Raw genomic sequence first — 26,031 nt, forward strand, 5'->3', positions numbered from 1 at the left:
TGAAATCTGACAGCAGGGGTTGATACGGCTGGGTGTCCCCAAGTCTGTGGATTTTTCTCCGGTCAGGCGGCTGGTGACGGCCTGAAGGCAGGGGTGCCCTTGGACCTGCAGGGCAGTGTAGCCACGGACCCAACCTGAGGACGCAACTCCTTTATAAAGTCCCGTCTGCCTAACAGAGCAGCTGCCGTGCCCTTCTGTCGCTGGACTTGGCTCATCGGCATCGCAAAGCAGTTGGGTTGGACATGGGGGACCCCGTGTAACCCCACGGTGAGAAGATTTGGGAAAGGCATTTGTGAGACTACAAGAAAGCCCTCATCTGTCGAAGCCGCCCCCTGCAACCTCAAGCGTACCTTAACCTTAGGTCCTGTAACTGAAGGGCATACCGGCTTCGGTCGTGCCGCTGGCGGGCTTTGCTCATGGGCCCGTCCCTTCCCGTCCATCCCGGGGCTTCATCTTTCATTCTGGGGGTACTGGGCAGCCTGATTAAGGATCCTTGTTCTATGGGGACTTACAGGACCTGTTGAGCTTGCCTGTGCCGGGTAACCGCCAGCAAGTACTGATTTGCACCTGCTGTGTGCACGTGCCGGGCGGGGGAGGCAGACCACAGCCGCTGGGCAGGCAGGGGTCCTGATGGCAGGGAGTCCGTGCCGCCACTAGCCATCGGCAAGGTCGCTTTGGCACCCCGCTGACTTCTCGAGAGCGACACACTCTTCCAACGCACAGCGTCCCTTCCTCCTGTGACAGACTTATCGTTGGGAAGACTTAGGTGGTTTCAACCCTTTCCAGTGAAATTGCTTTTTAGAAGTTGAGTCTGAAGCATTTTTGATGGCCGAGATTACCGTGGGACTCGGCACGTGCCCGATGGTTTGGTTATACCTGGACGTCGGGGCGGCAGACGCCGGGGAATGGGGCTCCCTTTGCCTGTAGATGGCACCGAGCAGAAGCCAGTCGTTCTGCCCCTTGACCCTGGCGGGCAGCTTCCTGGCTCTGTCCTTGCCATGTGGCTGGGTGTCTGGCTCTGTGACATTGCCCACCTACGTCTCGTGGCTTCGGGGCGGACACGCTGACCGTGCGCTCTGAGGGGTAGGAAGGGAAGGAGAGAGGCCGTCCCATGACGCGTCCTTCCATGAGCGCGTCCTTCCCGTGGACAGAGTGGGGGCTATCTCCACAAACGTATGTCCTGCTTTTAGGCAAATGCAGGGGAGAGCAGAGCTGTTTCTTGCGCTGCTGCTTCTTGGCGGCCTTCAGGGCAGAGTAATCCCGATGCCAGTGTGGCCTGTGTGGCCTTCGTGGGGTGGCCTGCGTGAGGTGGCACGTTCTGCTCCCGTCACCATGTTTCTTCGTGGAATGGACGCACTTTGCCATCACGTGTGTTTGTTGCCCCTCACCAGCTAGAGTATGACCCCGTTACGGCAAAATCACCATTTGGGACATCTATCTATCTATCTATATTTACGATTTTATTCTAGAATGTGTGTGAGGGGAGGGGTAAGTGGGCAGCACGAGATGGATGAATGGGGACAAAGTGGTGCTTCGTGCGTCCGAAGGACCCAGTTCTCAAATCCTGCTACACCCTGCGCAACAGTCACGACACGAGCGCGGGGCTGGCTGGGATGAGAGCTTCATGCTGCTGGGGCAGGTGGTGGGACCATGACAAAGGGAGGCGTCAGCTACTTCCCGGAGACTGCACAGCTGCCAGAGATCCCTGTTAGCTGAGCTCTGAGGTCACGGCTCACCGAGGTGCGGTCGGGGCGTCATCTCTGTGATCAATGACGGGGAGCACCTGTTCTTGCCACCTGAGAGTCGAGCCAGGACTCGGCGACTTACGCAGAGCTAAATAACTATTACTAAATGAAGAGGCTGAGTCAGGACCGCACACGCAGACACACAGTGCTAGACAACAAGGAGGGATGAGGAGAATCGTGGCCTCCGCGGTCAGACCTCTGAGGGAGCCGGCACCGAAGGGTTGCAGTTCCTACATCACATCACACCCCTTTCTCGAGTGGGAACAGACGCCACCAGCCTGGGCGCACAAACCGTTCCCACGCACTCCGTTTCGCACACGAGCGTTAGGAGCAAGGACGTGCCGGTGATGAAGAGAGGACATTTTTCTCAAGAGCAGCCTGATTTGCAAGCGTGTAAAGCTCGCAAGGGGATCCTTTCAACTTTAGAGCTTGGAGAAGTTTCTGGAATTTCTGACATTTGCAAATCTTAAGGACAAAAGATTGAGTCTCTGAATGCCCTGGGATGCTGGCTGGCTCTGTGGGAGGACTCGCTTGACAGATTGGTTTATTATTTGTGTATCTCCCCAACCCATTCTTATGTCCACGGGTGGTTCCCACCTCTCTCAGAAGCTGTGCACAGGTGGGAGGGAGGCCTGTGGCCCAAGCTTCGTGGCCCACCAGCCCAGACACGGATGTCACACAGGTTAGACGCTTGACAGTTATCCTCTTGGGAAACTGCCACCCAAGGCTGATTTCTTTCTCTCGTTGTCCACGTTGGCAGATCAGAAAAGAGCTCCGAAGCTTATTATGGATATTTAAGGAGAGACTTACGGGAAGCTTCCTGCCGGTGATGTCTTTCTGGCCTGCTGAGACCATCAGAGACTTGGCTGCTTGGCTTAGCCAAGTCTGTCACTTGATGTAATAAGCACAGTGCAGAGATGCGGTGAACTTTTTTTTTAATTAAACAGATAAAATATAGATGCTGGGGTTTATGTAGTCCTATAGAGAGACAGCTTGACCTTCTTCAACAGGAATTTACTTTTAGAAGGTATTTGGGTGATCATTTAGATAGAACCACAGTTGGAACGTTATTATAAAATGACTAAGCATAAACATCAGAAACACTCATTCCTTTTAAATGAACTCTTTCTGAGTCACGGTGATTCACGCTCCAGTCTTCATGACATCTGAACTTCTAGAATAGTCTTTCCCCACCCCTGCAGTGAATTTAGCGGCAAAGATGAGGCTTACCCGAATAGTCTCCTACCTAATTTAACAAGGATAGATTTCTCTTAAGACCATTGTCTTGTGGTGGCAATTCTTTTTCTAGACGGTAGAAAATCATTTCAAGAAGTATGTAGCGTTGAAAGCTTGCAGAATGTTTCTGAGGACCCACTGTCTTGTCATTTGGCGTGTTCAGATCCCTGTTTATTTCTTTCTGAGTTCTCTTACTATTTTGTCCTTTCCCCATGAGCAAGGTGAGGGGTTCACAGTCACCCAGCTCCTTTCTGGGCTCCTGACTTCAGAGCCACCTCTGGTCTGTCCCTGTCACTCACCACTGAGGCCAGCTCAGAGAGTGACCTGTTTGCTTTCACAAAAGCACCTGCCACCAGCCTCGTCCTCCCTACTGTAGGCACCCGTCCCCTACCTCCAGCATCTGGACCGGAGCAGCCTCCGTGTGGTGCATTCCTCTGCTCCCCACCTCTCAGGGTGTCTTGCCCCGGGAGACCCCCGGGCGTCCCATCACGCCCCCTATACCAAAGAGTCTCCTTGCCTCCATTCCTCAGGGCAGTGCCCAGCACATAGTAGCTGCTCAGTAAATGCATGCCTGGGGGAGCTGCCCTGCACAGACCCCATGTCTGACCCTCTGTGTCCTGCTGGAGCGCCTCCCCTCCCTCAGCCATGTTGGAACGATGCTGACCCATTGCAGTGCTTGGTCAGGTCTGGGCCAGGACCGTGGTCTTGAAGGGGACACCAGGAGGCCGCATGTCCGGGTTCCGGTTTATTAGATGGAATCCTAACCAAACGTACAACAGAAGGGTGTGGCCTTGGTACTCGTCACACTGTCAGGATGCGTCCCCAGCACCAGGAAGAGCACGGGTGCTGCCCGTCAGAGGTTCAAGATGACCTATTCATTCGAGGGGAACTGGGTGACCCCTGCAGGGCGGGGGGCTACTGTCTACGCCGAATGCACAGCAGATGTTTTCCCTGGGGACGTGCACATGTGGTCTCTGGGTTGCAGAATCCTGATTAATGTGACAAATGGATTTCTCTTTCTGCCCCCTTAAGGGAAGCCATCAGCCGTGTGTGTGAAGCTGTCCCTGGCACCAAAGGAGCCTTCAGGAAGAGAAAGGTACTGTGCCCCATGTCTTCTCCCTGTGTGACACCGTTAGTCACACCCCACCCATCAGGGCCCCCTTTCACCGCCTGGCTCTTGGCACTTCTAAAACAACAAGAACTTGGGGTCCCCTGCCATGCACTTGGGTGTCACTGGCCGACCCAAGTCAGCACCCCAGTTGCACCCTGTGGGCCTAAATCTGCAGAGAGTGATGAGAACAGTTGCATGAGACAGGGCCCGAGCTGCTCTAAGCATTTATGGACCTGAATTCACTTCACTAGAGCGCTTTTGTGACAGATGCCCATGCTGTGCTGGTAGATGTAACCAGCGGCTCTTGGGGCAGCGTAAGAAGCACCAGAAGTAGTGTTTGCCAGTTTCCATGGCGTATGTACTCCGCCTGGCCGCTTTCAAGCTCTAACGTGACATCCCTGAAGACGTGCTACCGCACATCCACGCACAAGGTCCCACCTGGTGCCCGGGTGCCGTGGACGCGAATGCCAGAGTGCACTGCACGGGTCCCACCTGGAGCCCAGGGGCGGTAGACGCGAATGCCAGAACAGCGTAGATGACCGATAATGTAGCAGAAACAGCCAGAATGTGACGAGTTTTGAGTACTGTCTTTTGTTTTCTAAGTGCAACTTCTTTCATTGTAACTTTATAGAAATTAGTTTTTCACAGCAGCTGCTTTTAAAGCCCAGCTTATAAAATTCCTGCCGACGTAAGTGTTGTCTCTCGTTAGCTGGTACTGCCCAGAGCACCTGGATAGCCCCATGTTACAGATGGCATAAACAGGGCACAGAGACAGAAAGCCACAGCGTGTGTAGGTGGTCGGCTGAGCTCAAGCCCGGGTCACTCGACCCCTGCACTCCGGGGTGCTTAGACCACAGAGAAAGATGTGGATGAAGAGAAAGCTGAGAATAACCCCCGGGGCCAAGTCTAGCGGGTGCCAACCACGTACCCACCGCCGGGCCCGTCTACACCTACACTCCGTCCGGGGAGCCTCTCTGCTGTCTCCGAGTCTGTCCTGAGGCTGAGGTTTGCAGGAGGGCGGCGTGTTTGCACCCACGACTCCCCGGGCTGCGGGTGGGTTTTGTCTTCCTGCCTTGGGGACATCGGTGGAGCCACAGGGCAGCAGGCTTTTGGGCGGAGAACTCTGGATCGTGAACCTCCCGTACAGTCACTGGGAGGGAGCCTGAGGGCCGGGATGGGGAAGCTCCCCTCTCAGAGCCCCTCGAAGGCGGTGGAAGTAAGGCACCACTGGTGTGACTTAATCAGAACTGGGGGTGGGGGGCGGTGTCTCTATTTCAAACAGCTCTGTCTCTGTCGGGAGACTAAAAGCAGGGTGTGCCTGGTGAAGGGCTAGCGTTAACTGGGGTATCAGAAGAGGACACGTGCTAATCTGAGCGGGAAGGAGAGTCCGTGGGCCCTGGACGGGAGGCCGGTGTTGGCAGTGCCTGGGGGAAGGGGCTTGGTGGGAAGACGCCATCCCTCGGACCCGTGCAAAGGACCCTCACTTAAGCTGCGTCAGACTGTGGGCCCAGCACGTTCTGCCTCTTGTGGGCTCTGGTCTGGAGGAAGCTCCAGCCGGCGGGCTTGTGCCCCACACCCCGCAGCAGCGAGCCGCCTCGAGACTCCCCAGGACACTCTTCGCCCCCTGCGCTGGGCCTTCTTGCTCTGGCCCAAGTCCTTTAACCCCCGGTGGGACGACATTGATTTCTGGGCCTCACAGCTGCAGGTGCTGGTCTGTGGCACTTGCCCCAGGCTCGGGAGGGACAGGAGACGCGTCCGCCTGTGCGCTGGAGCTGTTACCGCTGCCTGCTGCGTGCTGCAGAACTCGTGCATCGGTGTTGGATCCCCTCCCCACCCCAGCTCGTGCGTGGCACAGTCTCCTGCCCGAGCCTCTGAGCATCGAGGGGGCGGGAGGGTGGAGGTTTGGAGGTGTGGCCCACAGGAACCAAGAGAGGCCTCGACGACTGGAATCAAAACCTAAAATCCCACTGTTTGATTTCACAGCCTCCCAGCAAAATGCTGTCCAGCATCCTGGGCAAGACCAACCTGCAGTTTGCGGGGATGAGCATCTCGCTGACCGTATCGACAGCCAGCCTGAACCTGCGGACGCCCGACTCCAAACAGGTGTGTGGGCACTCGGCGCCCCGCCCCCAGCACCCCAGCTTCATTCATCCGTCTGCCCCGCACCAGAGGTGTTGAGATAAATTCTAGATCCAGCATAGAAACAAGAGGCAACGTCTGGGCTTTGTTTTGACGCCTCTCCCTCCCGCCCTGTAGATAATCCCTGTCTTTCACGCTGGTCCACCGACCGGTGGGGGGACTGCCATTTAGTGGTGGGCTAGGAGGGTTCAGCAGGCTCAGCCTTTCTCTGGGGCTGTCTTGGGGCTGAGCACCTGCGACCCAGGCTGCAGAGGCCCTCGCTCTGCACAGCGGCAGAGGAAGGAGGGTCCCCTTGGCCCTGAACCACGAGTCCCTATTCACGCTTCCATGGTGCATGGCTGCTCCCAAGTTTCTAGGGATGCTCAGGCCATGCCCTCCGTCCTGTGGGACACGTCTCCTAGTCCCCTCTTCTCCCTCAGCCCTCCCTTAAAAAAGCAAACTGAGGAAGAGCAGAAAGGACGGGGACTGGTTGGCCAGGTCCGGTCCTCACTGTCTGTGGAGGGTGGGTGTGGGGCTGGGCTCGGAAGAGGGAGGCACCCTCCCAGACGACAGGACCGCGGCCCAGGATGGTTGGCGTGTCCCAGCCACATCCCCTGGCTCTCCCGTGGCGGAGTGTACGCGGGCTGGCCTCACTGGGTGCTCCCCGCCCCGTGCAGAGCGACCATGAAAGGGTCCAGTGTTCCCCTCTGAGCGCTCAGAGAGGAAATCACCAGAACCCCACGAGGATGGAAAAACCGCTCGCGGTTCACCACCTCCAGAGCTGTTGCTCTCCGTTTAATTTCCATCTCACCCCAAGGGCTGAGAACAGCCACACAGTAACGGTCAGGCATCGTGGCGACCAAAAACGATTTCCCTTTCTTCCCGAGTCCTAACATCCATGTCAATTCCAAACCCCAGTATGCGAGCTGCCCCGTGAGCAAAAACTAAACATGCAACAATCAACACCTTTTAGAAGTTTATCCTCACTTGGGGATTGCTGCTGGTCGCTGCCGTCCTGGGGGCTCCTGCCGGGGGACGGGAGGCACGAGGGTTCCGGAAGGCTGCACGCGGCTGCAGGGGGTTAGACCGAGGGGGCTCCGCAGGGGCTCCGGGCCCAGCCTCCTTGTTTCTATCCAGTTATCTGCTCGGGTCTTTCTAGATCCCAAGCGGTTTTGCAAGTGCCAACAGCCCAAGGAGGCATTTTAAACTGTCTGATTTTCTCTCAGCGCGGTCATTGTCTTGGTTCGAGAGTTACAGGAATGTGGCTGGGAGGCCCCCGGGATGGTGGGGGCCTCTGTAATTTCCCCTGCCTGCTGCGGGGAGCCATCCAGAGATAACGCTGGCGGTGCTGGGGTGGGGTTAGGACCGCTCTTTCCACCCCTGGAATTTACTTCAGGGTCATTACATTGTCTTCAAAATGATGAAAATAGTGATAAAAACAGCAGGGAAAACTTACATAGCTTTTTCAATTTAGGGCAGCTTCTAATTTACTCAGTGTGTCCTGAATCCCACCGCGAGCTGCCATTCACGATGCTAATGGAATGTCCCAGTTTAACATTAACTTGGAATGTCCTCTCTGGCCTTTCAATTGATCCCACTGATTCCTGGAGTGCCCGAGACGGTCCCACGTTTAACGCGTGCTGTTTGATTTGTACACACGCGGGATTCAAGCAGGTGACAGTTCTCCCCTCTGTGCTCACTGCGGGTCTGGGCGGCAGGCCGCGTGGGTCTCTGAAGACAGACACTGCACCGTGGATGTGCCTCAGTGTGGGGGTCAGAGACCCCCATGTGTGGTCCCAGTGCTGCCCATGGTCCGCTGTCGCCCCTGGGCCTCAGGCTCGCCGTCTGTAAAGCTGGAATCCCTCCTTCCTCCCTTGAGGGCTGCCGTCAGACCCACGTGACCTGGTTCTGGCTGAGTGTCTGGAGCAGCAGCATCTGTGTCGGGAAAAGCCCACTACAGGGGAGCCGCTGACCAGAGCAGGTGCTGACGACGTGTCTCGTTTCTTGTTCTGGGCAGATCATTGCGAACCACCATATGCAGTCCATCTCCTTCGCGTCAGGGGGAGACCCGGTAAGTGCCTGCGCTGGGAATGCCCCAGAAGGGGCCTAGCGTCAAGGGGTGCCTCTTAGCACACGCCTGGGAAGGGTAACTGGGATGCCAGCTGCCCCCTCCTGATGCCATAAGCTCTTCTCGACACCCACCAATTTTCACTTCATCAGCCCAAAGCTGTCCAAAATCCTCCAAATGTTGGCTTTGTGAGGGTTTTCTGAAGAGCTCATGGGACCAGACCCAGGCTCCGAGTCCTCAGGGTTTCCCGTCTGGTGACTGAGAGTCCTGCCTCGTTCCTTTTTTTCTGTTGGGCCTCCTCGAGGGCCTTCTGATTTCCTATTTGAAGTCAACTGGAAGGCTGTGAATTTACTTAGTCTGGTTTATTCATAGATGTTTGGAATTAGAATTTTTCTCCCCAAATTTAATGCTGTCATCTTACTGGTTTGCTTTGCCAGCAGGGAAGGAGGCAGAGAGAGAGAGAGAGCGGGATGAGAATGTTCTATTTTTGTATTGCTTCTTTCATTAAGAAGGTGGGGTCACAAGGGAATTTGCTCCCTACGTTTGGTGAGGAACACTACGAGGTGGTGTCCGTGCTCAGTTTCGGAGTCATCAGAAAGCCTCCACTTCCTTCTTTTCCTCCTCCTCCTCTTCCTCCCCCAGAGCCAGCATCGGCTCTAATCGAGTTACAGGTGCTCTAACTGATGGCCCAATATGATGCTTGGGGCCACAGTTTCTGAAATTTGGGAGGCAACCCAGCTTGAAAAGTAAGAGGAAGAAAGAGAACACAGCTGCGGCAACAGATCCTTCCAAGAGCTTGTCTTAAACCTCATCTAATGCTGATATCAGAAGGGGACACAAAGAGATGGAAAATTCTGGAAGCCAAATACACAGGATGAACACAGGCCTGTGAGCTGCTTTCGTATTTCCTCATCATCTCATCATTTAAAAGAAAAAAAAAGGAAGCATTCAGTGATGCTTAAAGAAATTCATAACATTTTAATATTTTTTTCTGATGCAGAAAATGTCACTAGGAGGACCAGAAACCCTGTTACTTTCCACTGTAACCAATCAAATATGTGTCCGTGCTGTGCATGAGTTCCCACTCCAGACCGGCTTGTCACCATTATAATTGGTGGACGTTTGACTAAAACTAACAATTCCAAGTTGTATTCCTGGTTTGGCCACTAAGTGTGTATCTGTTTACTACTTTGTGCTTTGGTTTACGCAGTAAGGAAATAGCATTTTGAAATATCAAATAAGACAGTGAAAATGCTGTTAATCCAAATGCCCCAAGAGGTGCACAACAATTTAATCTACTGTGATTAACAGTGTTCCAAGGCCCCTGAGGAGTGTCAGAATGCCGGCCAGGCTCAGAAAGTCTAGGGGAGCAGGGACAGGGACAGGATGGGCACAGGACAGGCACCTGGAAACCCCATCTCGGAACCTGGGGTGTTCAGTGTGTGGCCGTGTGATGTCTAGAAAAATGTTCTGAATAACAATACACACCCTCCCCACAGTGTGCCAGAAAACTATCAATATTGACATTAGAAGAGCTTTGCTCTGGGTTCACCACAAACCATCTGAGGGATGGGACACATGTCACAGCTCTTTCCTGGCCTTCCTTCCCCAGAGCAGCATTTCTCGGACTGGAGTAAGGATTTCAAAAGAAGAATTTCCTTGCAAATGCCACTAGTGCTGACTCAAATTGATTTTGTTACCCAAATATGCACAAATATAAATCCAGTATTGACTCCTGTTTCAACTTCTTATTGAGCACTAAACCCCAATCCAGTTCACTTTTAATACTGATAAACACAATAAAGCCGACAACATTCAAAGTTACATTAATTTGCTCTGATGGATGGTTTTGCTGACGCTGGATCTCTGCTCTCAGTGAGCCTCTGGAACCGGCCACCACGGTGCAGGATCCTTCAAGGTCAGCAGCTCTCCACTACCTCGGGCGCCTGGATGACTCAGTTCTTCCACTAATATATTCTATTCAAGCAAGCCCTTCAGTGATACATCATTATGTGTAAATGTGACACTCATTGCTCGAGTTGGGGCAAAAGCATCTAGCCTGAGTGTTCTTTTTTCTCTAGTTCTTTATAAACCTGGCACCTGTAATATCGGAAACCCGACAGACAACCTTGGCACTGACATCGCACACAGAACTGACACCACAGTGGTCATTCGGATGGTCCTGGATATTCTTGTATTAATTTTTATGATTACCATGGAAATGAAAACACGAATTAAAAAAAACTCTGATGCCTTCTCAGACAAGGGGGAATGTACCTGCCCAGCTTCAGGGTTCCATGGATCTCAGACGAGAACACAAGTGCTGTCATAGGACCCTTTGCGACAGTTAGCCCCTGAACCCATGAAAAACATCTGTGGCTCCGAGCTGCAGAAGACCTCAGATCCTGACCAGATCTTCCTGGACAGAAATGACCGGAAGCCATGTCCACATCCTTTCCAGCTCAGTCTATGAATATACCAGTGGGCAGTGGGCAGTGGGCAGAGCAGGCGGACGGAACAGTGTAGGCAGGCCGCATGCCACAGGGCCCCGGGTTGCAGCCCGTCATGTCAGAAGCTGCTGGGAAAGCCTTCACTGTGAACTCTGGGAAACGGCATGCGGACAGGGCCCAGCACCTGGCGCCACCTGCAGTGGGGGCTCGTAACCCCTGCACGCCCTCACACGCTCTGTCCTCACCCCTCCCGTCAGAGCATTTTCCTGGAGCACCACAGAGAGCGAGAAGGCGGGGTGTCCTGCCCACAGAGAGAAATAACGGAGGAGCTCACGACGCAGAATCTGTCGGATGCCGAACTCAGCGGGAGCTCGTCGTTAACTCTGGCACCTTCGAAGCAGTGACATTTGGGAAGTATCTGCCAGAATGGGTGAACCTTTACCAGTTGCCCCCCTGAGACTTCTTTGAATGTTGCAAATGTCACCTTTGCGGGGACGACTTTTCTGTTTTGAAGAGTGAAGAGAATTATGTTTCCTCAGCTGGTTTAGAAACGAAAACCCCCGTGGCGGCCCCAGCCCACGTCTGAGTTCAGAGCGTCCTCCGGGCTGCCAAGCAGACTCGCGTGTCCCCTGCAACAGCCAGACTACTCCACAGAGCTCGTGTGTTGGACCGTCTTAAAAGGATTCAAATTACTGCTCTGGTCTGGGAGGAAAAGAGCTGTCACGTCTCATCCACCCACGAAGGCATTTGCCACCAACTCCTGCTTTCCCCGTGGCCTCTAGCCCAGCAGCACCAGCATCAGCTGGAAATTTGTCGGAAATGCACATTTGGGGTCTCACCTCAGACCCACAGAATCAGAAACCCTGAGGTGGGCCCCGCAGTCTGTTTCCACAAGCCCCAGAACAGAGGCCGCGGCCAGGTCGGACCGAGGACGGCCGCTGGGCAGAGCTGAGGGCCGGGCTTGTCAGCCTCCATCGGGAGGTCCGGGGATTCTTGCCCACGGAGGCTGGAGGAACGCGTCTGACCAGGCTGTTTGCGCCCCGAGCTGGTCTGTGCGTTGTGTGTCTGGCTGTGACTAGTGACGGGGTGTCTCGTTTCTCTTTGACAGGACACAACAGACTATGTGGCATATGTGGCGAAGGACCCCGTTAATCGCAGAGGTAAGCGGCGCCCGAGGCTCGCGGTCTCTTGCTCACATGCGGCCGGGCCTGAGGCAGGGCACCAGGTGTTCCTCACCATCTCCGCACCCTTCGCCAATGCGAGCGTGCGCCCCGTTGTGCTACTACCGACAGCGGAGGTGTGTGGGCAGTCCGGTGTGGCAGCATAAGTGGCCGGGCTGGGAGGCCCTGGACGACCGTGAGCATCAAACACACAGCTGCTCGCAGACGGCTGCGGCTTGGCGCACCTGGACCGCACATCGCAGATCCCACGCAGGCCTTGGGCCAGGTGGCCTCTGTGACACTGGGGCCGCTCCACAGCCTGCCTCCCCTCCCGCCCAGCTCCAGGTCCAGCTCCGTGGCCAACTCCGCCATCCCAGAAGCTTCCGTGGCCCTGCACAGTCCTGGGGCTCAGGGGCGAAGCTCACTTGCTGTCCCCTCACAGCCCGCAAGGCTGCCAGGGCCTCGGACACAGGCTGGGTGGGGGATCTGAGGCATCTGAGCACTTTCCATCCTCCTAGACCCTTTATTCCTAGACCCTACCTCCACACCCACAACCCCATTCCTTCTATCAAGTACAAAAGCCAAGCCCCATCCACGGGTGCTAGCGGCCTGGGGGGCAGGCTGAGTACCCGCGCCACCCTTGAACACGGGTCAACCCACAGCCCATGCGTAGAACCGGCGGAAGAAGGTCACAGCTGGTGTTTGTAGCAATACAAAAGGGGGCTTCCTCACTGCGCCCGGGGTCCCCTCTCCTCCCACCCTCGGCCCCAGGTACCACCTGTTAATGGTTCCCAGTTTGCTTTACAGGACTTTTATCCACGCACATACACATACATTCTCTAATGTTAAAACTCCAGTGTGAATGAGGTCCTAGCATTTGGCCCCTCCCGCATGCTGTGTCTTGGACACGTTTCCACGACAGCCCACAGGGAATAGGTTACTGTCCGTGAGGGGGCGCCCTAGGACGAGACGCTTCTGCCAGGGGTACCGACCCCCAGGAGTCCACGTACAGACTCCTTCCCTGTTCTTATCCCCGATGTAGGGCGGCCCCTTCTAGAGGCATTTGCAGGGAGGTTTGCTGGTGGGTAGGTCAGTGTACCTTTCAAGTCACCACCTAGTCAGGTTGTAAACATTTGGGTTCCCGTCTAAGTGCATGCATGAGGGTGATTTTCTATCCGGCCTCCTCCTACCCTGGGTTAGTCCGCAGAGGTGTGGCAGGGCTACCTGCCTTCCTCGAAGTCAGAGATGACGGGATCTTACGGAGTTAGCCTTCCTCTCCCGCACGCGTATGTGTCTGGGGGGGGCCCATAGGTGAGTGCGATTCTCAGTTCTGAACCACAGGGTGGGGAATCACAAAGCTTTGTGCTCAGACAAGGAGGAGGTATGGGTGGTCCTGATGAGCCCCCCGAGTGGGACCGCCCCCGAGACCCCTCACCGAGCCATGGAGCCCACACCTCTTGACCTTGCCACGGTTTCTCTGTGCTTGGAGGAGGGTGCCACGCTAGCCTGCTCCTCCCCGGAGAGGCTGCCTTACCGGTTCGCTGGGGCTCCTGCTCAGTACGACATAAACCCGGCCAGGATACCCGAGAGCAAGGTGCTGGAAGGGCCCCTTCCGAGGCCTGTAGGGGGACCCTTCTGGCCTGGCCTAGCTCCTGGAGGTGCCCTGGCCAGGCTGGACGTCCAGGCTGGTGGCCGGGTGGCCCCAGCGCCCAGTCTTCACGCGGCCTCTGCCCTGAGTGCGTCTCCATCTGCACCTGGCCATCTGCTTCTAAGGTCTCTGGTTACCCTGGGTTAGGCACCCCCCATCTTCCAGCCTGACCTCCGCTCCATGGCAGTTAAGTACCGGCCAGTCAGACAGGTGTGAGATGACTTTCTAAGAGTGGCAAGCCCGCCTCAGGGCCCGGGAGGCACAGTGCACTCCTCATCTGTGCGGGGGAGCTGGACCTCGAGCCCGCACGCACCCCTGATCTACAACACTGAGCAAGGCGGAGGATGCGGAGTCCCCAGACGACAGCGTTGGCCGGAAATGGGGCTGGAGTGCTGGGGGCGGGGTGTGGCTCCCTGGCGAGGGCTCACTAGTTCAGGGCTCCTCCCAGGGAGCTCGGCGAGGGAGCGGAGCCCGGAGACGTGGCTTGTGTCCGCATCAGCAAGCTCTGCCGCCCTCTCGTACCTGACCGACAGGCCCTCAGCCAACAGGGAGCTTCCCCCGCAGCTCTGCCCCTTGCACATGTCCCCAGAACCAACTTAAAGAGGGCCGCGCCCAGGCTTCCGGCTTCATGCCGGGTAGACTAGTGTAGACTAGTGGACCCGCAGGTGGATCCGGCGGCGGCTCTGCAGAAACCCCGTCCTTCCTTCACCATGGCTGCTGCTCTGCTTTTCAGAAAGAGGGGAAGCTGCTGGGTTTTGACCCTTCCCCAGCCTACCCATCTCTAAAGTGCCGACCTGGTAGCAGGTGCAGACTGGATGCGGGTGTGCTTGGCTGGAAACGGGCAGGTGGGGACTGGGGTGTCCCCCTCCTCCCACCCGGGCCCCTGCCTCCTTACGGGCAGGAGGGCACCTGCACTCGCACTGCATCATGCACAACCATGTGCCTCTAATAGCAACGTAATACGGCCTTGCTCTGTGTATCTGGGTTGATGTTTAATAAAAACCAGTATCAACAATAAAAGTAAAATAATAGCAATAATCAACAATAAAAATACAACCAGCATCTGTGTCCTTGGGACACACGTCTTGGCCATCCCTAGCATTCTCAGGGGCTTGCACTGAGATCTGGAGCCGCTATACTGTCATGCTGCTCTTTTCAAGGTATCCTGTGTCCTTAGGGCACCCCCTCCCGCCTGCGGGGTCGGAGGGAGAGAAGCCTGAGGCCCTCAGGATTGGCAGCGGCTGTCCGGGAGCTGTCTGGGGGAGCTCCACCGAGCCCGGCTGGCTTTGTGCAGCCAGAGGACAGTTTGGTGGTGTCGCAGGTACGGGGACAGCTGCCCCTGTGCAATGCTTAGGTCTCGCTCTTTGAGAGCTGGGTTAGGTCCAGTCCCAGGGCCATGGGGCCCTGGCGGGCTTCGCTTCTTGTTAGATCAGGTTCTCTGACCCATCAACGTTTCCTTCCAAACCGTGGTTCTCTCTGCTGGGCTCTGAGTTGGTATTTTATAGACTGTTAAGAAATTCTTAAGAGCAATCCATCTGAAATTTAAAATGTTAAAATGTGTTTACAAATAGAACCGTTAGTTTAAGGGAGCAGAGCCGTTAAGAGAGGCATCCTCGTGCTGGCATCTTACAGCAGTGGCATGGGGACCAGGTGTGCTGGGGGACCGTCCATGAGGGACATGCACCCCTCCCGTGGCCAAGCCTGGTGGCCCCGGTGTCTCTGAAAAGCCTGTGCCACTGTGTCCACAGCGTGTCACATTCTGGAGTGCTGCGACGGGCTGGCCCAGGATGTCATTGGCTCCATCGGACAGGCCTTCGAACTCCGCTTTAAGCAATATTTGCAGTGTCCTTCCAAGGTGCCCGCATTCCACGACCGGTGAGTAGTGCTGTGATACCCTTCGCAGTGGCCTTTCTGTATTTTACAAACTTGCCTCTCGACATCACTCGAGAGGAGAAAATCACAAAATGACCTCCACAGGGTGTGGTCTGGACACACATGGTTGGTCACAGGGCCCCAGGCTCAGAGGCACCTGGCGGGGCCAGGCTGCGGCTCAGGAGCCCCACAGATGGAGGCCGACATATGGGCGATGCTGTGAATGTTGAGGAAAACATTTTCTAGAAACTATAGAGACGGTAGCCAAGGTTACAGAAATGCATTGTAATAGGTTTTGTGCCATTTCCTCTGCAACCAGCTGAGGGTCCTGTGTGTTTCCTCCTTGCGTCTGCATGGCACAGGTGTGACACATTCCTTGTCTTCGCTGTTGTAGTTAGCATGGCCATGACGCGCGGCCCCTCCTCGAGGCCCTGAGCTGGGGCAACTTGGGGACTCAGAGCCTCCTGTGCCCTGGGCACACACGTCCGTAGCCAGGATGAGCCTTGGCAGCTCTCTCTGTGGGAACGGCACAGCCTGACGCTCATGTCTGATGAAAGATTAAACACGAGGAGTAAACCTTCTCCTTGGGAGAGGTACCACCGAGCTCCTGGGGACAGAAGAGCATTCAGCGCAGCATAAAACATCCAGAGAAAGTGACGGGGTCATGGCGATGGTCTGTCCTTGATTGGGCTTGCCTCCTGAAAGCCTCTTCTGATGCTGTGTTCACTGTCCATGAAACCTTATTTCTCCCGAATTTGCTTTCCACTCTTGCTCCAACGTCTGCAGCCCCGTTTTGTGGCCTCCTCGTGAAGGCAGTGTCTACTTTTACTTTCATTATCACGAAGGCTCCTCTCTTCCCTCTGAGCTTGCTCCCTTTCGTGACTGACGCTTTTTTTTTTAAGATTTTATTTATGTATTTGACAGAGAGAGAGAGATCACAAGTAGGCAGAGAGTCAGGCAGAGAGAGAGGGGGAAGCAGGCTCCCCGCTGAGCCAAGAGCCCGATGTGGGGCTCAATCCCAGGACCCTGAGATCATGACCTGAGCCGAAGGCAGAGGCTTAACCCACTGAGCCACTCAGGTGCCTATGACTGACGCTTTTAATCCACTCTCTTATCTCCTGGGAAGTGGCTTTTAAGACACCCGTAGGGGAGATGCCTGGTAAGACCCCAATTTTTCCCAGTTGGTAAATTCCACGTCCCAGAATTCAGACACACCCGTGTGCAGGGAGTGGGGACAGAACGTGGCCGACTGTGTTTTTATACTCTTTATACACACCCATCTATCCATTAACTGTACACACTGAATAGAAATTTGATAGTTCACATCCTCTTCTGCCGATTTTAAGTTTTACATACAATGGGATGTAGTCATTAAAGTAGATTGGTATATGTGTATTACCAGAATAAATCTCAAAAATCTTAAAAGGAGTGAAAAAGTATAAGAAACATTTATGGAAGTATTAAAACCATAAATAAAATTGTGCATGTAGTTTATGGATAAAAGCGTGTGTACAAAGAGTACAAAAACATGTAAGATTATTACATACCAATTACATACACAGCATCTGAGGACCAGGCGGTGATGCGGCGGGATTTAACTCTGTCAGGTGTCTCCTCCCTGACGCTTCACAGGGAAAATATTCCAACGTCCAGAAAGAATTTTCCAGTGAACATCTCCTAGATTCCACTATTCACATTTTACTGTTAATTTGCTATATCTATCCTTCCAAAGTAAGTTTAACACATTTTATTTCCTTTTTAAAAAAGGAAGCAAACAGAGCAAAATGTTCACGCTTGTTTAATCTCCATGGTCTTTTATATTAATTGCTATGCTTTTCTGTACTTTGGAAATGTTGCATCAAAGTCAAATAAATAAATGAAAAGTAGGTACAAAATTGCGTGTGGGAGTTGCCTTGCTTCTCTGGGAGCGTACCGAAGGTAGGAATTTTTCTCTAGAATTTTTTTATATCGAGTTTGAAAAAGTTTTGGGGAAAGACAGTGAAGTAGATGCGATCTTGTCTGTGGAGAAAGGCTTCGACTCCAAACACAAGTACGGGCATACCATTTCTAAAGCATACAGGAACGAGGGGACCCGACTGACACCCACGTGACCTCATCTGACAAGCTACTGGTCACATCCACTGAGCAGGTCTTCGAGCACGGGAGGGGTGGGGACGCTACTTTTGTTCTAGCTGGGGACAGGTGGTGCTGTGAGCCTCCGCCCCCCCACCTCCGTCCTGGGACCTGACTCTAGGGGGCAATGGCTTGTTTTTCTCCTGATCTGCCAAGATCCCAGGGACCAGCAGCACAGAGGCTTCTGTTGGTGGGGAGTGCTCCTTGGGTTTTCATCTCACTCCCTCAAGCCAAGTCTCTCCAACTTGGTTAATAAGAGCTAGAGGTATGAGAATTTGGTGCCTCGAGCTCCTTCGCCCACACGACTTGGAGCGGAGACATGGACAGATGGGCGTGGAGGGAGTGGGGCAGTGTTGGAGCCCACCAGGCTGCCCCGAATATCTCAGTAACATGTTTGCAGCACACGATTCGCTTTCTTCTCTTGGGGCTGGTGAGTGGATGGCTTTTTTTGTGAATTATTTCTTGTTCATTGTATTCATTATTGGGGGAGAGACTCTCATTTGGATTCAGCACCCATTTCCAGCTGGAAATCAAAAATAGTTCTTTCAAATGAATGGGGATTTTTTTTGGTGTGGTCTGATTTTCCTTGGGAGATTTTTTTTTCCCTGTGATATTTCTTATGGAAATCCAAGGTCATTTTCAACACAAAACCAGAGAAGACCATGACAAACAATTCAAATGTAGCTAATGCTCCCTGTTCTGCTTTTAAAAATTAATATATAATTCATTTGTGATAAAACACAAATAAAACTCTTGGATAAGACTCTTGGAAAGCATCTAATTTAGAGATACTTCACATGTTCAGAGATGATACAAGCACATTTCCATCATCTCAGGCCCGTGACCAGTCACCTCCATTTTCTCCCCTTTCTCCCCCTTCTCCCCGGGCAACCACTAATCTTTCTGTCTTCGTGGATTTGCCAGTTTGGGGCATTTTGTATAAATGGAATCATACAGAGTTCCGTGAGTGGTTTCCTTCACTTAGGAGGATGTTTTCCAGATCCGTCCACATTGTAGAATTTACTAGCACAGCCCTTCTTAGGGCTAAATAACCCTCCACTGGACACCTCTACCTCTTTTCAGATGGCCATTCTTTATTTTGTCCCCATTTGTCTGGGACCACCCCTTAGCTCGGGTGAGTTATGCTGCTGTGGCGCTGTGGCCAGTCCCAGTGTGGACAGAGTGCTCAGCACTCCAAGTAAACACCAGGGACTGCAGTTGCCAGATCACGTGGTAACTTTATGCTAATCTCTTTGAGAAACTGCCAACTTTTTTTCAAAGTGACTGTAGCTTTTTATACCTCCACCAGCAAAGTGTGAGGGCTCTAATTTCTCTATGTCATTTTGATGACAGCTATCCTACCTTACCCTGACTGTGATTTTCTTTTTTTTTTTCTTTTAAAGATTTTATTTATTTATTTGACAGACAGAGATCACAAGTAGGCAGAGAGGCAGGCGGGGCGGCGGTGGGGGTGGCGGGAAGCAGGCGCCCTACTGAGCAGAGAGCCGGATACTGCGGGGCTTGATCCCAGGACCCCAGGATCATGACCTGAGCTGAAGGCAGAGGCTCAACCTACTGAGCTACCCAGGCACCCTGGCGTGATTTTCATTAGCATTTCCCTGATGACCAATAATTAAGCCATTTTCATGTGCTTATTGCCTATTTCTGTGTCTTCTTTGGAAAAATTCCTGCTCAGATCTGTAGCCCATTTATTGACGTAGGAGTTCTTCATATATTCTGGATACTAGTCCCTTTCCAGATATATGATCAACAAGTATTTTCTCCCATTTCATGTGTTGTCTTTTGTTTTCTTGAGTGTCCTTTAAAGTACAAGGTTTTTAATTTTGATGAACTCCAGTTTGCTTATTTTCTTTCTTCGGTTGCTTTTGTTTTTGGTGTCATGGGTAAGAAACCATTGCCTAATCCACAATAGCCAAAATATGAAAAGAGCCCAGATGTCCATTGACAGATGACAGATAAAGAAGATACACACACACACATGTGCGCACACATGTGCGCGCACGCGCACGCACACACACACACACGCAGAGGAATATTATTTAGCCATCTAAAATAATAAAATCTAGCCATTTGCAGTGATATGGATGGAACTAGAGAGGATTATGCTAAATGAATATGTCAGAGAAAGAAAAATGCTATATGATTTTACTCATATGTGGAATTTAAGAACAAAACAGATGAACATAGGGGAAGGGAAGGAGAAATAAAATAAGATAAAAACAGAGAGGAAGACAAACCATAAGAGATTCTGAACTCTAGGAAATAAAGTGAAGGTCTGGAGGGGAGGTGGGGGGATGGTGTGACTTGGTGATGGGCATTAAGGTGGGCATGTGATGGAATGAGCATTGGGTATTGTATCACTGAACTCTTCCTTTGAAACTAATAATACACTATATGTTAAACAAATTGAATTAAATAAGAAATTTAAATTAAAAAAATAAATGGATGAGGTTAATTGGCACAAAAAAAGAAACAATTGCCTTATGCAAGGTTACAAAAATTTATACCCATGTTTTCTTCTGTTTTACTTGTTACATGTTTACATGTTTTACTTCAGTGCCTTTTAATTTCTTCTTATTATATAATTTCTTTGGCTAGAATCTCCAGCATAAGGGTGACTAGAAGTAGGAAGAGGGGACATTCTTATCCTGTCCTGACCTTAGGAAGAAAACACCACACCCAATCTCTCACCATTAACCATTGGTTAGCTATGGACTTCTCATAGATGTCCTTTATTGTGAAAATGTCCCTTTATTCAAAGTTTATTGAGTATCTTTGTCATGCAAAGATGTTGGATTTTGTCAAATGCTTTTTCTGTGTCTATCGAGATAAGTATTTGGTATTTGTTTTTATTCTATTGATATGATATATTACAACAGTTGACTTTGAAATGTTGAACCAACCTTGCATCATTGGGATAAATCCCACTTAGTTATGGTGTATAGTTCTTTTTATATGTTACTGGGTTTAGTTTGTATTTTGTTAAGGATTTTTTTTTCATCCATTTTCATAACAGTTATTGGTCTACAGCTTTCTTTTCTTGTAATAACTTTGTCTGGTTTTGGTCTCAGGATAATACTGGCCTCATAGATTGAGTTTGGAGATATTCCTTCCTTTTGTATTTTTCAGAAGAGTTATAAAGAATTGCTGTTAACTCTTCTTTGCATGTTTGATAGAATTCACGAGGAAGCCATGATTCAGAGCTTTTCTTGGAGTATGAGGTTTTTTTAATTGTCACTAATTCAGTCTCTTTCCAGGTCTATTTAGATTTTCTATTTCCTCTCTATAAGTTTTGGTAGTTTGAGTCTTCGTAGGAATTTTGATATTTCGTCTAGGTCATCTAGTTGGTGTAGTTACCTATAGTTTCTCGCATCTTGGGTTTTAAGTTTGCCTGCGTAGTTAACTTTGCCGATATTCTCTGTTTGCTCATATAGATATGTGCTTCTGTTTAGTGCTTGATTTCAGCCTGAAGTAACTCCTTTAGTATCTCTTATAGGGAAGATCTGCTGTAATGAATTTTCTTTGGTTTTTATCTGGGAATGTCTTAATTTTTGCTTCATTTTCAAAAGATAGTTTTACTGGATATAGATTTCTTGGTACACAGTGTTTCTTTCTGTACTTGGACTATGCCATCCCATTGTCTTTTGGCCTCAGTTATTTCTGAAGAGAAATTAGTTATAATATTAGTCAGGATCTCTTGCATGTGATGAGTGGCCTCTCCCTTGCTGCTTTCAAGTTTCTCTCTTTTTGGCTTTAAACGGCTTGATTATGATGTGTTAAGGTATGGAGCATTTTTAGTTTATCCTTTCTGGGGTATTTTTTCTGTTTTTCACTCCTTGGATGTGTAAATCAATTATTTTAATTAAATTTGACAAGTTTCTGGCCCTGAAGTCTTCATGTGTCCTTCCAGACCCTTTCTATCCCTCCTCTTTTGGGAATCCCTCATGTGTATGTTGGTTTGCTTAATGGGGTCTGTAGGTCTCTGAGGCTCTGTTCATTTTTTTTAGTTTTTTTTTTCTCTCTGTTTCTGTGATTTGATAGTCTTAAGTGACCTATCTTTAAGTTCTGTCATTCTTTCTTCAGTCTGTTCACATCTGTTTTGAGCTCCACTACGAATTTTTTTTTAAAGATTTTATTTATTTATTTGACAGACAGAGATCACAAGTAGGCAGAGAGGCAGGCAGAGAGAGAGGAGGAAGCAGGTTCCCTGCTGAGCAGGGGGCTCGATCCCAGGACCCTGAGATCATGACCTGAGCTGAAGGCAGAGGCTTTAACCCACTGAGCCACCCAGGTGCCCCTAAATTTTTTATTCCAGTTATTAACATTTTAAATTATAGCCTTTCTATTTGGTTATTTTACAAAATTACTTCTACCTCTATTTTGATATTCCGTATTTGGTGAAACAACAGTCTCATGTTTATTTTTTGTTGATGATTTCTTTTATTCCATATTAAAAGTAGCCAATTTAAAATCTTTATCTCATTAGTCCCCAATTTTAGTTTCCTCAAGAAAACTTTCTGTTGATAGCATTTTTTCTTGCATATCAGCCATGCTTTCTTATTTCTTTACATATTTTCTAATTTTTCATTGAAACTGGAAATCTTAAATAATACAATAGCAAATTTTGAGAAGCTCACCTCCTCAGGATTTCTTGTTGCTGCTGTTTGTTATGGCTGTTTGTTTTAATGACTTTTCCAAGAAAACACTGTAAAAATCTGTATTCTTTGTCATATATGACACTGACAACTCTGTTTGGTTTCCTTATTAGTTAGCTAATGGTTAGAGAGAGATTTCCTTCAATGCTTGGGATCATTAAGTCTTCCCATATTTGCTGAGAAGCTGTTTGTGGATTGGGGCACTCCTTCAACATTCAGCCAAGCTGTTGACAACTCTCCTTTACCCTTTACTTCCTGCTTATGCAGGCTTCAACCAGAGGTGAGAGCTAAGACCTTTTCACATTTTTCCTAAGCAGGCACACAACCCAGATCTCGAAGACAGTATTACACAAACATGTGGTCTTCTTTACTTCTAGAAACACACTGAAGCTTATCAAAGTCCTATGGACATCCTATTGCCCAGATTTTCCTTCTAAGTTTTTCGATAGCCCCCTCTTTGTTACCTACTGGTTTGTTATAATACCAAATGCTCTCCACTGTTTCAGGAAGCCACGATGTTGGACACTAGCCTCCAATTGTTTTTGACAAAGCCACTGGGGAAGAGGCTTCTTCCCCTGGACAAGCTCTGAATCAGGTCAAATAAAGGCAGACTTGGAATGGGGTCTTTTAGGGAATGAGCAGACAGATCAGATTCTCTGGAATGGGGCTTTGAAAGAGACTCAGTGATGTTTGGTCCCCTCCTATGATGGTCAGGCTGCTGGTTATCACTCTGATTGTGGGCTGTTGGTTTTCAAGTCTACTGTGGAGACAGGAATAGGGCAAGTTAAAATTCCTGTGGCATTTTGTTGTTGTAGCTGTTTGCTTAAACACACACACACACACACACACACACACACACTAGTTTGCTGCAAACTTCTGATTAATTTCCAGGGTTCTGAAAAAGTTGATCCTGAAAAAAAAATTTTTTTGCTAGTTTCCTGTTTGTTCTATGGAAGAGAGAATTTTCAGAGATTTTCACTCTGTCATTTTTTTCTTGTGTCACTAAAATCTCCACTTTTTAGTTGATTATGCTTTGACTTATTGAAATGAATGTTCATGAGGATCTGGTTATCTCTAGCTATAAATCTTTTCTTTCCTAATTAAATGTCCTTTTGAAAAAGGAGTTCTTCCCTGTTTCAAATAAGGTTGAAATTCTCCAGAAGGTTGAACTGCAAATAAGGCTGAAGTATCCGGCCAAACCATTCATCTGCTTTTCAGGGTTGAGATCTAGATAGTGAGGAGACAGTCCCTAACACTCTTTTCTGGGGTAGCAGGTCCTCACGTTAGATTTGTTCATTTTGAAGGCAAGCTCAACTTTTGGCTAAAGCTCTGGAAAATCCTCTTCTAACAGAATGCAGAGTCTGGATGAGCCGTGGACTGAAGAGGAGGGGGATGGCTCAGACCACCCGTACTACAACAGCATCCCAAGCAAGACACCTCCTCCAGGGGGCTTCGTGGATGTGCGGCTGCAGGCCAGACCCCATGGCCCCGACATAGCCCAGGTAAGTCCTGGACCCCGACCTGGGTCGTGGCCACCTGAGCTTTATTTCTTTTCGTCTTCCTCCACTTAACTGGCAGGCTGCGTTTTGTCCAGTCTTTGACAGGATAACACACCTGTTTTCTCCCCTGGGATGACACCAAGTAGACAAGAAGGGGAGGCTTTTGTTGTAACATCTTACGGTGTTAATCAGTATCTTGGAACTATACTATGATTCTGGAGATACGAGTCTGGGGTCTCCTCCATCCTGGGACAAGTCCCATTATGGGAGCTCAGTGAGAGGAAGAAAGAGTTCAAGACTTTTAAAAGGCCTGGGGTGCTCTGTGTTCCCTGAAAAGAGAGTGGATGTGGGCCCTTAAAATAGTGAGAATTTCAAGAGCCTTCTCTTTTATTCATTTCTTTGACTTTTCCTCCAACTCAACAGGCCAGTAAGGCGATTGCCGTTTTAGAGCTGTAGTACTTCTATTTCATTATAGAGAATTTTTTGATGTCACCTACTTTGTGCAAATAACAATGACGCTAAAAAAGTGACAAAATAACAGTGACATCAAGGGTCAATAGCTGTGACACGGAGACGGGCGGGCTGGGTTTGGCCAGGCGTGCGTGGCCATGGGAGGCGTGATCCGATGCCGAGAAACGCGCCGGCCAAAGTTTACTTTACGAGAGATGGCGCCGCACTGGGAGGGCTCACCTTTGGCCACGCGCAGGGAGGGATGGCGGCGGAAAATGAAAACGGGATGGGCGCGTGTAGTTCTGATTCGAGGCTGCCTCTTCCTCACACCCACGCAATCCTATCTCCCAAATCCTAACGCTGACCGTGAGGCATGCAGGGAAAAGTGGGAGGAATGGGGAAAGCGCCCTACTCCCTGCCGGGGTCCCTGGTACTGCACTGTGGCGTTTAGAGGTGGGGAAGAGGGAGACGATGCCTTTTCTCATTGTGTATTTACGTGTGTCTGTAGTTCGCAGGAAAAGAGCAAACTTACTACCAGGGGAGACACTTAGGAGACCCGTTTGGCGAGGACTGGCAGCAAACACCAGTCAGGCAAGGTGAGAGGCAGAGGGAGGCGGGCTGGGCTCGCCACACTCTTGGCCCGGCTAGGAGGTCCCCTGGAGGCACGGCCTGTGGGTGGGGGTCCTCAACCACACGCCCACCCTGGGCCTCCTGCGCTGCTAGAAGGGAGTCAACGTACAAAGCCTTCATTTACCCTTAAAGGCAAAACAGGGCAATTGAAATGAGGCTGTTTCTTCTGCTCTGTTCCTTGCTCTGCGGCCGTTGTAAAGGGGATACGGGGACCCGGGAGCCTCGGCCCCACTGTGCCCGCTCCACTTCCCTACCCAGGTCAGGGCCAGGGTCTCGGTCAGGCCCTAGTGATCCTGTGTCCACCCTCACAGGCCACCCCGTCGCATTTTGACAAGAAGACTGGGAAACTGTCCCGGTCAGAACACCACAGCGGTGAACAGGGTCCGAAGAGGGGCATTGAGCCGATGGGGACCCACGGAATTATCTAGCAGCCCTTCGGATTGCCTTCATCCAGGGGAGCGGGGCGGGGGGCGGCTTACAGGCAGACGCACCAATGACCACCCTTTCCGTTGTGAGAAAGAGACGGCTCGTTTCCTTGTTGCAGGGTCCCTGGATATCTACGGCATGCCGGAGGGGAAGGCGCACGCGGGCCCCGGAGAAGCCCCCACGTACGTGAACGCCCAGCACCTCCCGCCTCAGGCCACGCCGGCGTCGGGCAGCAGCGCAGAGAGCAGCCCGCGGAAGGACCTCTTCGACATGAGTGGGTTGCCATGCGTCTGGGTTTCCTGTCTTCTGAGGTCGCTTTCTGTGATGCCTTCTTTTTGAAACCTGTGCCATTAACACTCTTTCTGCTAGCAGCGTTCTGATGAGCAGTGATGGCTGTCTGCACTTTTCTGGGTTGTGAGTGGGCTTTTCGAGGCTTCGACCTTGGCTGACCTCTGCTTGGGGCTGACAGCCCTCTCTGAGTTCCGGGGACAGAGCATTTCCCCTCTTTTTCTAACTGACGTTCCTCTTGAAGAGCTGCCCGAGTGTCGAGGCAAATGATACACACACGAAAAGCACTCGTTTTTTCACTTAAATGTTGGTCGGCTGTAAGGGGACAGATTCTGTATCAGTGGCTAAAGGATGCCAATGTGGCATGCATGCCCCTGCTTCACAGAGCCCTCGGTCTGTTGACCAAGCCCAACGCGAACGCAAGGAAGTGATCCGCCATCTGGCGTGTGCACACTCACTCCCTCTCCCGTGTGCACACTTGTTCGCTCTCCCATGTGCACACTTGCTCACTCTCCCTTGTG

General features: G+C 51.1%; 1 protein-coding gene across 1 annotated transcript in view; it reads left to right on the forward strand.

Moving 5' to 3' along the window:
• Positions 1 to 26,031, forward strand: part of SHC3 (SHC adaptor protein 3) — a 90,397-nt gene that overhangs the window by 48,235 nt on the left and 16,131 nt on the right. Inside the window, exons 3-10 of the mRNA XM_032866420.1 lie at positions 4,014 to 4,077; positions 6,076 to 6,195; positions 8,228 to 8,281; positions 11,837 to 11,888; positions 15,285 to 15,411; positions 23,569 to 23,719; positions 24,675 to 24,762; positions 25,341 to 25,496. Of these exons, the coding sequence (XP_032722311.1) occupies positions 4,014 to 4,077; positions 6,076 to 6,195; positions 8,228 to 8,281; positions 11,837 to 11,888; positions 15,285 to 15,411; positions 23,569 to 23,719; positions 24,675 to 24,762; positions 25,341 to 25,496 (812 nt within the window). The remainder of the gene's footprint in view (positions 1 to 4,013; positions 4,078 to 6,075; positions 6,196 to 8,227; positions 8,282 to 11,836; positions 11,889 to 15,284; positions 15,412 to 23,568; positions 23,720 to 24,674; positions 24,763 to 25,340; positions 25,497 to 26,031) is intronic.

Source organism: Lontra canadensis, unplaced genomic scaffold (assembly GCF_010015895.1).
Source record: "Lontra canadensis isolate GAN:19392208 unplaced genomic scaffold, GSC_riverotter_1.0 scaffold31, whole genome shotgun sequence".
NCBI lineage: Eukaryota > Metazoa > Chordata > Mammalia > Carnivora > Mustelidae > Lontra > Lontra canadensis.